We start from the raw sequence: 12,985 nt of genomic DNA, 5'->3' as shown, positions 1-12,985 counted from the left end.
CTGAATGAAGGCCTACATGACACCACCACATCTGTCTTAGGCCTTTTTGTGGATGAAAAGAAAATATATGATTGCCAATGCTCAAGTTCAACTTGTGTGAATACCTTCAAATGCATTTTAGAAAGAATTACACTTTGGTAAAAAATATGGAAGCTCACAAAAGGCCTCTCATTTTATGCGAGTACTGTGCTATCCTATGTACTAAATATGAAGTTGCATTTTAAAACATGAAACCTCTAGCAACAAAGTACAGTATATGTGACTTTGTGTGTGCACATAATGTATGTAGCAGCTGGTCAACTCCAGAGTGTAGTGCATTGGCAAATTCATTTTTCAAACCTGCCAAATCTATGAACCATCCCAATGTCCATGTTATACTACATATATATTAATTAAGATTGTCCCACCAGCATACACAACCATAAAATGTACAGAACAACATTTCATACAGTTCATCAGTTCATGTCTGCTAGCTATTTGATTTATTGACATAAAAGTGCTGCATTCATGTGGATTTGTTTTGTTTGTTTTTTAAGATGAAGAGGATGATTTTTTTAAACCACCCAAGCTTACTGATGAAGATTTCTCACCTTTCGGCAGTAAAGGAGGACTTTTCAGTGGTGGAAAGGGGCTTTTTGATGACGATGACGACGAGGTGTGTTTTATTAACATTTGCTTTAGAATGAAAGCTAATGGAAATTCCCGTTCTGGTCTCACATTTCTACTGAATCCAATAAATGTGAATAAGGTTGATTGCATTTAATGGCAGGATTTATAGGAAATATATAGTTATCGCATTAAGTAAATGGTCATTCAAGTATAAGATTGGTCTCTGTGCTGCCGGAGCCAATCGAAGGTGAGTATACATGACATGACAATCTGAGGTGCCACACATACTAGGTTCTGATTGACTCTGGTTTCACTGAGAAGACAGGGTGACTGGCAGCATCATAGTTTCTTGGGCAGTATGGAAAGTGCTGGCTGCGGCAGCAGAAGGAACTGGCTCATCAATCTTTTTAACAGAAAGTAAAAAACTTAAAGCAGTAAGAAGTTTGTTCTTTTCTTAAGTAATGTAATAAAATCCCTTTACTTACTTAATGGGATGACTATGCATTCCTTTTAAGGAGGCATTCTTTAGTTATTAGAATATCAGATTCTCTACGCCTTCACTTAGAGGCCCATTTATCAAAGGTCGAATTTCAAATTCATGTGACTTTTTTTTAATTCTAATAAACTCGAATATACTCGAAATTCGATTGGAAGGCTATTTAATAAAAAAAAAAAATCAAATCTAAAACTCGAACGAATATTACCGACCCAAAAACTCGAATTCAAATTGAATTTGACTAAACTCAAATCAAGTTTTTTCTCCGAAAAAAAACTCAAAGGCTATTATCATCTTCAAATGGGTCACTGGACCTCTCCCCTTGACTTATACATGAACTCGGCAGGTTTTAGGTGGTGAATAGTCAAATTCTAATTTTTCCAAGGGTCAGGCTTTGATAAATCTCGATTTTCTAACTCAAGTTAAAATTTGAATCGAGTATAGATTATTCCCAATTCGACTTTGAGAGTTTTGACCCAAAAAAAAGTTGCATTCGAATTTACAATTCGGCCCATAATAAATCTGCCCCTTAAAGTCTAAACCTGAACTTTAGTCCATTATGTTATAATGGACGTATATGGACTTAAAGAGCTTTTCTATTGGCCCAATAAAAGTCCTTTATGAAGTGATTTTATCCTGCACACCCCAGTATTTGTGCTTTGCACTTGTAACCTAAATGACCGAATTCCTCAATCTCAAAGGTTTATGGTTCATTTAACAAACTTTCATTAAAAACTTTTCTTCCTACAGGGCTGCAATCCTGATTCAAATTTTCTTTTTCTTTTTTTATTCATGTTTTCTATAGGGCGATATCTTTGCTGATGTCCAGAAGAAGGAAGTCAAGAAAACAGAACCGAGTCCATTGATAAATTCAGGTATGAATTCAAAGGATTTGGTGGCATAGGAGAAATATTTTTAAGTGTAACATAATTTTTTTTTTTTTTTTCTCAGAAGTGTACAAATGGGTTCTGCTTTATGTACAATAATACATTGCAGACCCTTCATTTTATTTTATTATACTCAACTTGAAGCTGTATATAATGGAGGATTTAGATGCACGAAAACAGGATAGAATTTAATGTTTTAAGTTTGTTTGCAGGGACTGGAGGATTACATTCCTCCCACTAGGAGACAGTGCACATTCCTGAAACGGCACAAACATATGCATTGTGTAATGATAAAGAGAAATCATAGTGATGAGCTTATAGTCTTTTTAAGATGTCTTGGTTATCATTAATTTTTTGGCCAGTCATTGCAAGGGACTTAAAATATATATATATATATATATTACAGAGACCACAAAGGTGAAAAAGAAGCCACCTGTTGGCGGGGTCTCACTTTTCCCAGGTATGTCCTTTTATGACTTTATACGTTCAGTGGCACCCACCCTTTATGAACCAAGCTTGTTCCGGCAGGCTCCACACTTGATAACATGCTTTAGGTTTTTATTCTTGTTGTCTGGCTTTAACTATTCTAATCAACTTGTGTAACCCTTGTGTAGTGTCACAATAATTTGTCTTAAAAGAAGCCAGTAGGAAGATAAGCCTACTGACAGGCCCTGTTTCCTGGAATGCAATCTTGTATGGGAATTCTGAAACTAAATGACCATAATAGCACTAACTTTGATTTTATTTTAGGTGGGGAGAACGTGATTGGTTCCTCAATCCTGGCTGAAAAGGATAAAAACAAATCACTGACTCCTACATTAGATGTTGCTCCCAAACCTCCACCAAGCTCAAGTCTATTTGCTGATGATGAAGATGGACTATTTGGCTCACCCAATACACATACAAGTAAACCAGGTAAACATTCCATTCAATTGCCATGGGGCAAGCTATAAAGATACAGCAGGGTGGCCATTCGTACTGAATTGGCCCTGCATTATTCTATCACACCAAATATACATTTTGTGTTATGTTCATAGTAAGTGTTCTAATGGAAGGGCTGGGTATTTTTAAAAGATGGTTTTCCAAGTATTTGCAATGGAAAAACTGGAAAAAATTGAAAAAATTTTGTATAATTTGCTCAGCTTGCATTTTTGTAATGTATTTGAAGCTTTATACTAACCTGAGCAATGTATCTATAGCTAAAACAGTTAATAAGGATTTTTAGCATAGCAATAAAGACACCTGTTTACTCAAAAGGAGTAACAAATACCAAACAATTAGAGGTTTGTTTTGTTCGTTTAATTGCACTAAACACAATTAAAAAGGCTTTTGGCTACTAGTCAGGACAAACATATGTCAGTGTTCCTACATAATTCCTTTAAAAAATATATATATTTTTTCTGAATCATAGAGAGAAGTCAACCAACATCCGATCTGTTTGCGGACGATGATGATTTGTTTCAAGACAAACCCTCTGCGCCTATTGTTGCAAAAAACAAAGTTAAAGAGAATGATTCAGCTAAGGAGAACAATATAGAAAGCAAGGTATTCTTTGTGTAGGAAACATCATTACAAAACACTGTATTATATTATTCTGCTATATTCATCTGCTGTCCAGCTTCATGGAATGAAAGGGCTATATATACTTTTTTTTTCTTATTACTTCGATGCTAAAGGTGATCAGAATATGGGTAGTGTCTGCCATATAACTGCACCATCTCTTTTTACAATACACCAGACTTCTTTAAACCAGCAAGGAGCCTTGATATTTTTCAGTCTCTACATAACAATTGACATTCATACTGGACCTACAAATATTATTAAACGTCATTGCTGTTCCTATGATTATATATGTGCAGCTGGGATCCTAAATACTATAATTAATTTGACTTCATCCTTCTAATTCGTTCCTTTTACTTTTCTCTTTCCCCTGGTTTTGTTAAATTTTTTTCTGACAATCTACCGTCTTTTTCTCCTTGCAACCCAATTATTTTTTGTGTGCTTCAGTAACCTTTAAAGGAACAGTAACACCAAAAAATAAAATTAAAATATAATGTACTGCTGCCCTGCACTGCTGCCCTGCCCTATGTTTGCTTTGATTATTATATTTTATATTAATAAAAGCTGCTGTGTAGACAAGCTGGATAAAAGTAAAGGCACGGCTCACATAGTAGATAACAGATAAAACACCATTGTTTTCTACAGGGTGTATATGTTATGTGCTATGTAACTTGTGTCTTTTATCCAGCTTCAATGGCTGCACCCATGGCTACACAGCAGCTTGTTTATATAAACTATAGTAGCATTTCTTAAGCAAACACAGAACTTTTACCAGTGCAGGGCAGAAATACACATTATATTTTAATGTCTTTTAGACACTATTTTTTAGTGTACTGTTCCTTTAATTCTCATTCAAGCTGCAATACCATTTGTTTGTTTTCCTTTTTGCTACCCTTCTTTATCTACTTTGCTTTCTGTTCTCCTCATTTTCCATTCTACCCTCCAAAACTTTTTTTTTTCCCAAACCAATGCAATTATTACATTTTTCACCTACTCCAGTCCCTCACTTCCTATTCTTATTCCATCTTTTTTCAGCGAAATTTTTCTTTCCTATTTTTGTGTTAAGCTTTTTTCCCCTCACTTATACTTTTCTGCTCTGCCCTTTCACCTTTATCCAAATTTATTCCCCTATATTATCTGATCTATATCCCCATTTTCATCTCTCTCTCTTTCTGCCCAATTTTTAAGCAGAAGAAACACTAACTTCTCTATTCAAGATTTTACAGGATGTCCGGTGATTCAAGCAGTGGTGAATTTAGTTTCAAATGGACTTTCACTTAAACATTACCTTGTACTTGATCCAAACTAAGATATAATTAATCCTTATTGGAAGAAAGTAGGTAAAATAAAATTTTGAATGGAAGACTATGGCTAAAGAATGAGACACATCTCCTTTGAAATCATACTCTATTGTGTTGCTAAGTGAGCAGAATTATATATATATGTCCCATAAGCAAATAGCTAATGTTAACTCTCCAAGAAGCTTGTAGATAGGCAGAAGTTTCACTTGCATACTATGCCACTGCACTTTCAGTCACCCAATTAGTACTTAAATTTCAAGCATCTATAGGCTGCCAGTGAAAGAATTCTGCACCCTGGCTGAATTCACACAATTTGAATGATTTCTCTATGGCTTTAATAGTATTCCCCTCCATACAGAAAAGAGTGAGTTATCTCAGTTCAAATTTTAACGAAGATGGGAAATGGCTACACAATAAAAACTCTATAGAACTGTCATAAAGCGTTGTGTATGCAAACATGCTGAATGTTCAAACATGTTTTTTTACTTGTAAAATTCATGTCTGTAATACTGTTTTTATGTCCTAAGAACCATGAAGTGCCTGTCGAAAAATCGAAGCCCCTTGAATCTTCAATGAAAAAACAAACCAAAGGGCTCTTTTCCGATGAGGATGATTCTGAGGTACAGAATATATTTAAGATAAGTTTGTTGGTAAAGACCTTTGAAAAAAAGTACAAACACAATCATAATAAAACATACCAAAAATATTTTTTTAAAAAAACTTTGCATCTCATAAGTAGTTTGGATTTGGCCGAACCCCCGAATCCTTCGCGAAAGATTGGGCAGATTACCGAACTGAATCCTAATTTGCATATGCAAATTATAGGTGGGAAGGGGAAAAAAATGTAACTTGACAAAAAGTCACGTGATTTCCCTCCCCATCCCTAATTTGCATATGCAAATTCGGATTCAGCCGAATCCTGCTGAAAAAGGACGAATCCCGAACCGAATCCTGGATTCGGTGCATCCCTAATTTGTACTGCCATTTTGCATCTTATAAAATCATTAGGTCTCAAGATGTTTGCTTTCTTTATTCAAGCTGTGCTTGACCAGTTAATGCCAATTGCTGATCAGTTTGTAGGCCAGGGCAACCTGATACTGCCATTACCCCACCCCAAAACACCCTTTTTGCCTGAAACTTTTGCTTTTAAATATTAAGCAAGTGATACACTTTGCCACAATTGTGTTGATTTTTTTTTATTATCCTTTTATTTATATATTGCCAGCCTATTTATGTAGTATTTATGTTTATCATTCACATAATTCCCTCAGGTCAGATACAAACCGGAAGCAGTTGACTCTCTGCATGTTTTTGGAGTGTGGGGGAAACCTGTGTGCATTTGTGAAACCTATACAGACATTGGGAAAAAAATTCCTTACAAATAGTTTTGAAGTCAGAATCATACATAGGAACCCAGTGCTGCAAGGCAGTATCACATATCACTGCGCCACTGTGACACATATGCGCATTATAATAAAGCTCTAATTAAAAAAAAAAAAAGTAAAATAAATGGTTTGATTTTAAAGCCACGTTGCAGTGTCTTTGCCCATGAGTTGACATTGTGCTTAGTAAATCCACAAACCAAGAGTTGAGTGTGCTATTTTTATGTATTTTTAGGTGTATTTTGTTTATAAGCCAGACTGATGCCAGAATGTACTGGTTATACCACCTAAGATCTGGCATAAATCATTGGCATCAATGAGACGAATTTAGATGGCAAATATTTCTGGCACGAAAATTGATATTGCAAAAAACAAAAACCCTTTTATGACACAGGTCTGCTGATTTACACTTTTTTTGCATGGATGAAGCCTTTTGACATGTATTTTTTAGCCAGCAATAGGCAAAAAGAGTGACTAGCAGATAAGTGTGCTAATTTAAACCCTATATATTTTCCTCTTATGCTAGTCGGATCTGTTTTCTCCCGTTCAAAGTTCCAGTAAGAGCAAAAGCGCCGTCTTACCAGCAGCAAAAACAGCCTTGTCTCTTTTTGATGATGAAGAAGAGGTAAAATCCTGCTTTGAGCAAAACCATTTTGCTAAAATTGTTGAAACTTGTTTAGGGTTTGTTTTACATCGTTCTTAAACATGAACTGACGTGCGTCATAATTTCAGAAATAGATCATCACCAAGAGTTGATCATGCTTTTTTATTAAGGTGTATATTATGTTTAAAGGCCAGGCTGATGGCAAAATAAAGTAAAGATGCGGGTGTGATTTTATTATATGTATTTTGGAACACTAAAGTATTGGTTGCTTAACTAATAATGTAGAGCCATGTAATTTATGATACCCTGTTAAGAGGTCCAGCTGTGTATAGAGTAGTTCAAGTCTGACAAATCGTATAATACAGAGCTTGATGCTCCCTCACTAGTGAGGTATCTAGTATAGATAAATCTAAAAACAACTGGACTTGCTGAGTAATCAATGAAGACGTTTCACTACTCATCCGAGCAGCTTCTTCAGTTCAACTGACTGGTGTGGGAAGTTCTTGGCATATAAACTCTTCCACTAATCCAATCACAATGGCATTGTAACTCTTCAAAGAGGTGACATCTGAAGAAATTCACAGAGGTGTAGATTCTGTGTAGTTACTCACTAGTGAGGGATGCTCATTGATGTACTAAAGAGTTTTCTCTTTGATCTCTCAGCTAAATTGTCCAACTGTGCATGATGTGTACTAAATTATGAAGACTGTAACTGTTGTGTAGTCATGAAAGAGTTTTTAGCCACTCATATTTCCTGATGCTCATGACCTAAAAATGACATTATATATTTGTTCCAAAATTCATTCAAATTTTTTAAGTGAACCTCTGGCTAATAGGGTGAGCTTAATAAGGGGAAGGTCTGAGTCACCAGTGTGATCTAGTTATGTACCATAGCATAATATAGTACAGTACCTAGTTCTGGAATGCTTGATGGTTATGAGATCATCTAAGACCCCTAATATACACCCCTGTGGTGTTAGCAGCTTGGGAAAGTCTAATTTATCAGCTAGTAGATTTATACCTTGAAAGAGTTTTTTAGCCATTCATATCTTCTGATGCTCATAGACTTAAAAATGACATATATTTGTTCCACAGGATTTGTTCGCTTCTGTACCAGATAAGAAGCAAACAGTTACTGTCAAAAAGCCAGCACTTCCAGCCAAGTTAGCTTCTGAGGAGAACGCTCCAAAATCCGGCCTCTTCAGCAGCGATGAAGAGGTAAAGGATCACAGAGATAAACATTTTCTTAGTTTTCTCAGCTTTATCTGAAAATCTCTTCTTACCCCTATAGAAATTAGCCCTGGTCTCTCTTTGAAGAGACATGCTCCTTCTTGGGTTTGACGTTTTTTAATTGATTTTATTATTTGTTGGTTTTATTTAATATGACTGCCCTGTGTTCTGCCTCTTGCTTCAGTATTTGCTATATTGTACAAAATCCCTTCTAAATTGGATCACCTAGAAGCTAAACATGAACTAAACATGGTCTTTACTTCTTGGGTTTTCCTCATTTTGTTGCTGCAGATTTAAAATAGATTTAACTGGAATTTAATGATCCTCAACTACAAATTAGTTAAAGTGGGAAAGAAATTACTAGCAATTAACAAACTGAAAAGTCTTAAATAAAGTAATCAGACCACTTAATAAGCTCCAGTGCAACCATTAACCATCAGAAGTCACACAATTAGTGTTGCTGTGGAAGGCCCAGAGTTTTAGTAGAGAACATATGTACACAAACTGCATCATTAAGACCAATGAACTATCAAAACAAGTTAAAGATCATAATCTGGAGCAGTACCAATCTGGGTTGGGTTAAAAAAAATATATCCCACATTTTGTACGTCTCTAGAGAATAATCATTAAATACATTATTAAAGGAAATAATATGGCACAACTGCAGCTACCAAAACTTAGGGTCAGTGGAGAGGATTAGCCCAGGAAGCAACCAAAAGGCCAATGGTTACAGAAGAAATTGAATAGATGAACACTGGAGATTGGATAAACTGCCAAGGCTACAATTATTACCTGGATGCTCCACTAAAGCTGGAGACCTCACCAAACAAGCAGATTTTACCCTTAAAATGGTAAATAATTGGATCAGAAAGACCGTAAATGCAGGCTGTTGGAGCGATCGCCTCAGGATTTTTAACATGCCTGATCAATATCTGGCTGATATTTGGCCAGATATTGGTCGGTCAAGCCTGTCAGAGGGCCCCATACACAGCCCAATAAGCTGCTGACTTTGTCCAGAAGGACCAATCTGCAGCTTTAATTGGTCCATGTCACCACCTTTAGCTGTGCTTTCAAAAAGAGAGGTGAGAAGAAAGCTATAGTTTTTTTTTCCCCACATGCCTTTGTGTCAGTTTTCCTCCCATGTGCCTTTATGCAAGCAAAAATGTTGAAAAGGGTTCTTTGATCTGATGGATTTTTAGTTTAGCTCACCCTTAAGTGTACTTTTGCTGTGTATTAAGGCGATATGTGACCAGGCTAAAACTGCTTATAGTGTGCCCCGGACCCCCAGTGTACCCGTGCAACTCCCGGTACCTGGTGTAGATCAATGCAGCAGGATAATCAGCCAGACAAGTTTATTTGCAGTAACATAAACTTGTTTATTAACAGAGAACTGTTGCAATGGAGTAGTTCACAGGTACTTAGATGTTCCCAGGCATAATCGGATAGCTTCAAACAGCAATATTCCCTCCAGGGGGTACAAGGTGCTCCAGGTGAGCTAATATCCAATATATCAAAGTAACAGCAATAATCGACTAAGGAGATAGTTACCACTCTCACTAGGCACTATCCCTCCGGATGAACACTTAGGCTTGGGTTTCTCAGCCTGGGGTCTTGTATCTTGGCACCGGACTTGATCCTCACCTCACCCACTGTATTCAGCCTGGGGTCTTGGCACCCTATCTGGTCCTCAACTCACCCACTGTAGTCCCTGCTCTAGTGGTTCAAATACCACGGGGTCCTAACCCCACTATCTCTCCTCGTTGGAGCCACATCTGCTCACTAGCTACCCTGTGCTGACTCTCACTCCTAGATTGACTATTATTGTATTCACGATCACTAACTCACACTTAACTAACTTCACCAGCAGACCTGGACCTGTAGTACCTTTCAGTGAGGCGAAGTTCCAGGACAGACCCAGACCACATGGTGCTAAATCCCTTTATATTATCACATAGTGCCACCTAGTGGACAAACTCCTTGAACTAATGTGGACCCAGCCAGGGACATAGCTGCCTTAACTAAAGGTGGCCATAGACGCACAGATAATATCGTACGAAATGAATTTTCGTCCGATATTCGGTGCGTGTATGGTGGAAAAAGAGCCGACCGATCGGCAGAAGACTTGGATAACGGTCGTCTCGTCGTTAGGGCTGGATGGAAAATTTTAATCGGATGCCTTTGAAGGGACCCAAATATCGGCTATTGTTAGTGCTGAATCATTAGATACAGGTAGAATTCTATTGTTTCTTCCCGTATATCTACCTATATATCTGACGATTCAGCTCTACACATGTGTATTGAAACTAACAATCTTTCTTGGAAAGATCTTTTCCAAGAACGATCGTAATTGTTACGTCTATGGCCACCTTAAAGGACCCTTAGGTGTCCAAATACTAAAGGGGAACTGCCTGAGTAATTTAACCCTAATCTCAAGGTACCTACATTAGGAAAACAAAATTGCCTGCTTTTATGTCAGAATATTATTTTGCACCTTGAAAGCGTAAGGTATGGTGTGTAAATAGAAGTAAAAATCACATTTAAATCTATTTTAATTCCAGTTTGTAACACAACAAAATGTGAACAATAATTCAAGGGAGTGCAAGACACTGTACACGGAAAGACCCGTTCCAGTTTCCAATGATTTTTTTCCCCTTAGCCTCACCAACTAAGTTCCTGTTCTTACGAATTCCAATTTTGGCCCATTGTGTGACCTAGTCTAGTCATATTTGCTTTCTAAATGTTGTCCTCTTATTTAACATTCTAAGGTTAGCCACCATCCTTCATGAATGCTTTAAAAACCTTGTTCAAGACCACACCAGTGATAGAAGCAAGGGGGTTTTGCCCACTTTTTACCACATTTGGCATATTGTAATAGGTTATTTGCATTGTAATATTTTCTTCTATGATCATGTGTAAAAGCGTCATCTGTAATAAATAATTTCCCATACCCAAGGATCCCATCGGAACTTCAAATCAAACAAATGCAAAAGATGCAGCAAAAATAAAGAGGGAAGAGCCATCGGGAAAGAAGACGACAACTTTGTTTGATGACACAGAAGATCTTTTTGCAATCACAAAAGATAGGTAAAAAAAAGAAAGGGCTCATTTAGAAGTGCAATGTAGTAACAGTTTCAGTTTAGTAGCAAGTATCTGTAAATTAGCATGTACTTCAATTTAGCATGTACTGCATCTACCAGTGCTTGTGCAAATTAATTTCCATGTTGGTCTAGCAATGTGCAGTTCACATACATGTAGCCTTGACTGGTAGAAAAAATTATAAAAAAAGGATGGATTTATTTTCACAAATAAGTTACAAATTACTTTTTTTTTTTTTTTTTTTTTTTTACAGTTTTTAAGATATAAATTGTCATTAGCGCTTTGCTAATGTTAGACTTACGCTGGAATCAGCCAGTTACATCAGGGGAAATATGTCAGAAACTCACTGTGTTGGTTGCTGTCAGCAGCAACATTAGGTTCAGGAACTCAGAGACAATGTCTTAACAATTCATAAACCACAAAGAAAAAGACAATTTTAAAACTATTTCTGAAACATATTTATTAAATGTCTATTAAACATTTATCTTGTATAGGTTTGTATAATGGTAGTTTGCCCAGGAGCAGTAATCCATAGCAACCAATAAGATGTTTTCTTTTAAACAGGTGACCAGTAAATGCTACCTGCTGATTGGTTGCTACAGGTTACTGCTCCTGGGCAAACTTACCTTTTATTATATAACCCTAAATGTGTGCAGGATCTGCACACATTTTTGTGTGTGTGTGTTTTATATATATATATATATATATATATGTGTGTGGAAGGGCTGTGGCACACACTTACTGGAGTAGAGACCCAGGTGCTGGTCAGAAAGAAATTGTATATTCATGTAGAAAGCTGACGCACACTGGGATTTTCTCAAACAAGAAACATATTTATTGGATCGACGTTTCGGTCCTCACATGGACCTTTATCAAGATAGATATAAAGTGCAAGTGTACATAGTTATATAGACTCACCCACCAGTGAAACTTCCCCTGAACACGCCCACATATCAAGTGAATGTTTTAACCCTAGAAGACCCACAAGTCCAGCGAATATGGATGAATAAACATTGGTCTGAAAAACAAAGTGCAAATGGCATTGTAATATATAAGAAAAATCCATAGTCATATTATATATATTTAAAAGCAATAATAAGATATTCATCTTAATAAAGTGACATTACGATAAATATAGTGTTAAAAGTGTCATAAAAATCTCTAAAAACATTAACAAATGTATCCATAAGACATAAGCTGTTGGCATATAAATATTTTAAGAATAAAATGTCCAAAGAATCTAGGCTATGTAGTTACTTACAAAAAACAAGAAAACGAGCAATATTCATTAAGACCCCTGGGAGCAATGGTATTTAGCGTTTTAATCCAGTAGACCTCCTTTTGCAGTAACATGCGATCCCAGTCGCCTCCCCTAGCGGGTTCAGGAACTATGTCAATGCCCATAAATCTAAATGTTGGGAGATTATGGCCCATTTTTAAAAAAATGTTGTGGTAGCGGTAAATCTGACCTTCCAGTTTCAAAGGCTTTTTTAATAGAAGACCTATGGTTGTCCATCCTCTCTCGGAGGGTGTTTTGCGTCTTCCCAACGTACGACAGACCACACGGGCATGTTATGATATAGATAACATGTGTGGATGTGCAAGAAATACGGTGTCTAATCATAATCTCTTTTCCAGTATGTGGATGTTTGAAAGATTTACCTGATATCATGTATCGACATGTAATGCAGCCTGCACATTTGTAACAACCTTTATTCAATTTACTTAAAATGTTGCCACTGGTCTCATAGCATTTAGTTAGATCTGTCTGCATAAGTAAGTCTCTCAGGTTTGGTCCTCGTTTATAACCCCACAGAGGT

General features: G+C 36.6%; 1 protein-coding gene across 3 annotated transcripts in view; it reads left to right on the top strand.

The window, feature by feature from the left end:
* Positions 1–12,985, top strand: part of washc2a.L (WASH complex subunit 2A L homeolog) — a 40,248-nt gene that overhangs the window by 12,341 nt on the left and 14,922 nt on the right. For all 3 annotated transcript variants that reach the window (XM_018225378.2, XM_018225376.2, XM_018225377.2), the window contains exons 11-19: positions 537–655; positions 1,911–1,980; positions 2,399–2,452; positions 2,743–2,907; positions 3,404–3,537; positions 5,381–5,473; positions 6,762–6,860; positions 7,935–8,057; positions 11,023–11,153. In XM_018225378.2, the coding sequence (XP_018080867.1) occupies positions 537–655; positions 1,911–1,980; positions 2,399–2,452; positions 2,743–2,907; positions 3,404–3,537; positions 5,381–5,473; positions 6,762–6,860; positions 7,935–8,057; positions 11,023–11,153 (988 nt within the window). The remainder of the gene's footprint in view (positions 1–536; positions 656–1,910; positions 1,981–2,398; positions 2,453–2,742; positions 2,908–3,403; positions 3,538–5,380; positions 5,474–6,761; positions 6,861–7,934; positions 8,058–11,022; positions 11,154–12,985) is intronic.

This window comes from Xenopus laevis, chromosome 7L, assembly GCF_017654675.1.
Source record: "Xenopus laevis strain J_2021 chromosome 7L, Xenopus_laevis_v10.1, whole genome shotgun sequence".
NCBI classification, from domain to species: domain Eukaryota; kingdom Metazoa; phylum Chordata; class Amphibia; order Anura; family Pipidae; genus Xenopus; species Xenopus laevis.
Note: the sequence above shows the minus strand (reverse complement) of the source record. Positions and strands in the feature narration are given on the sequence as shown.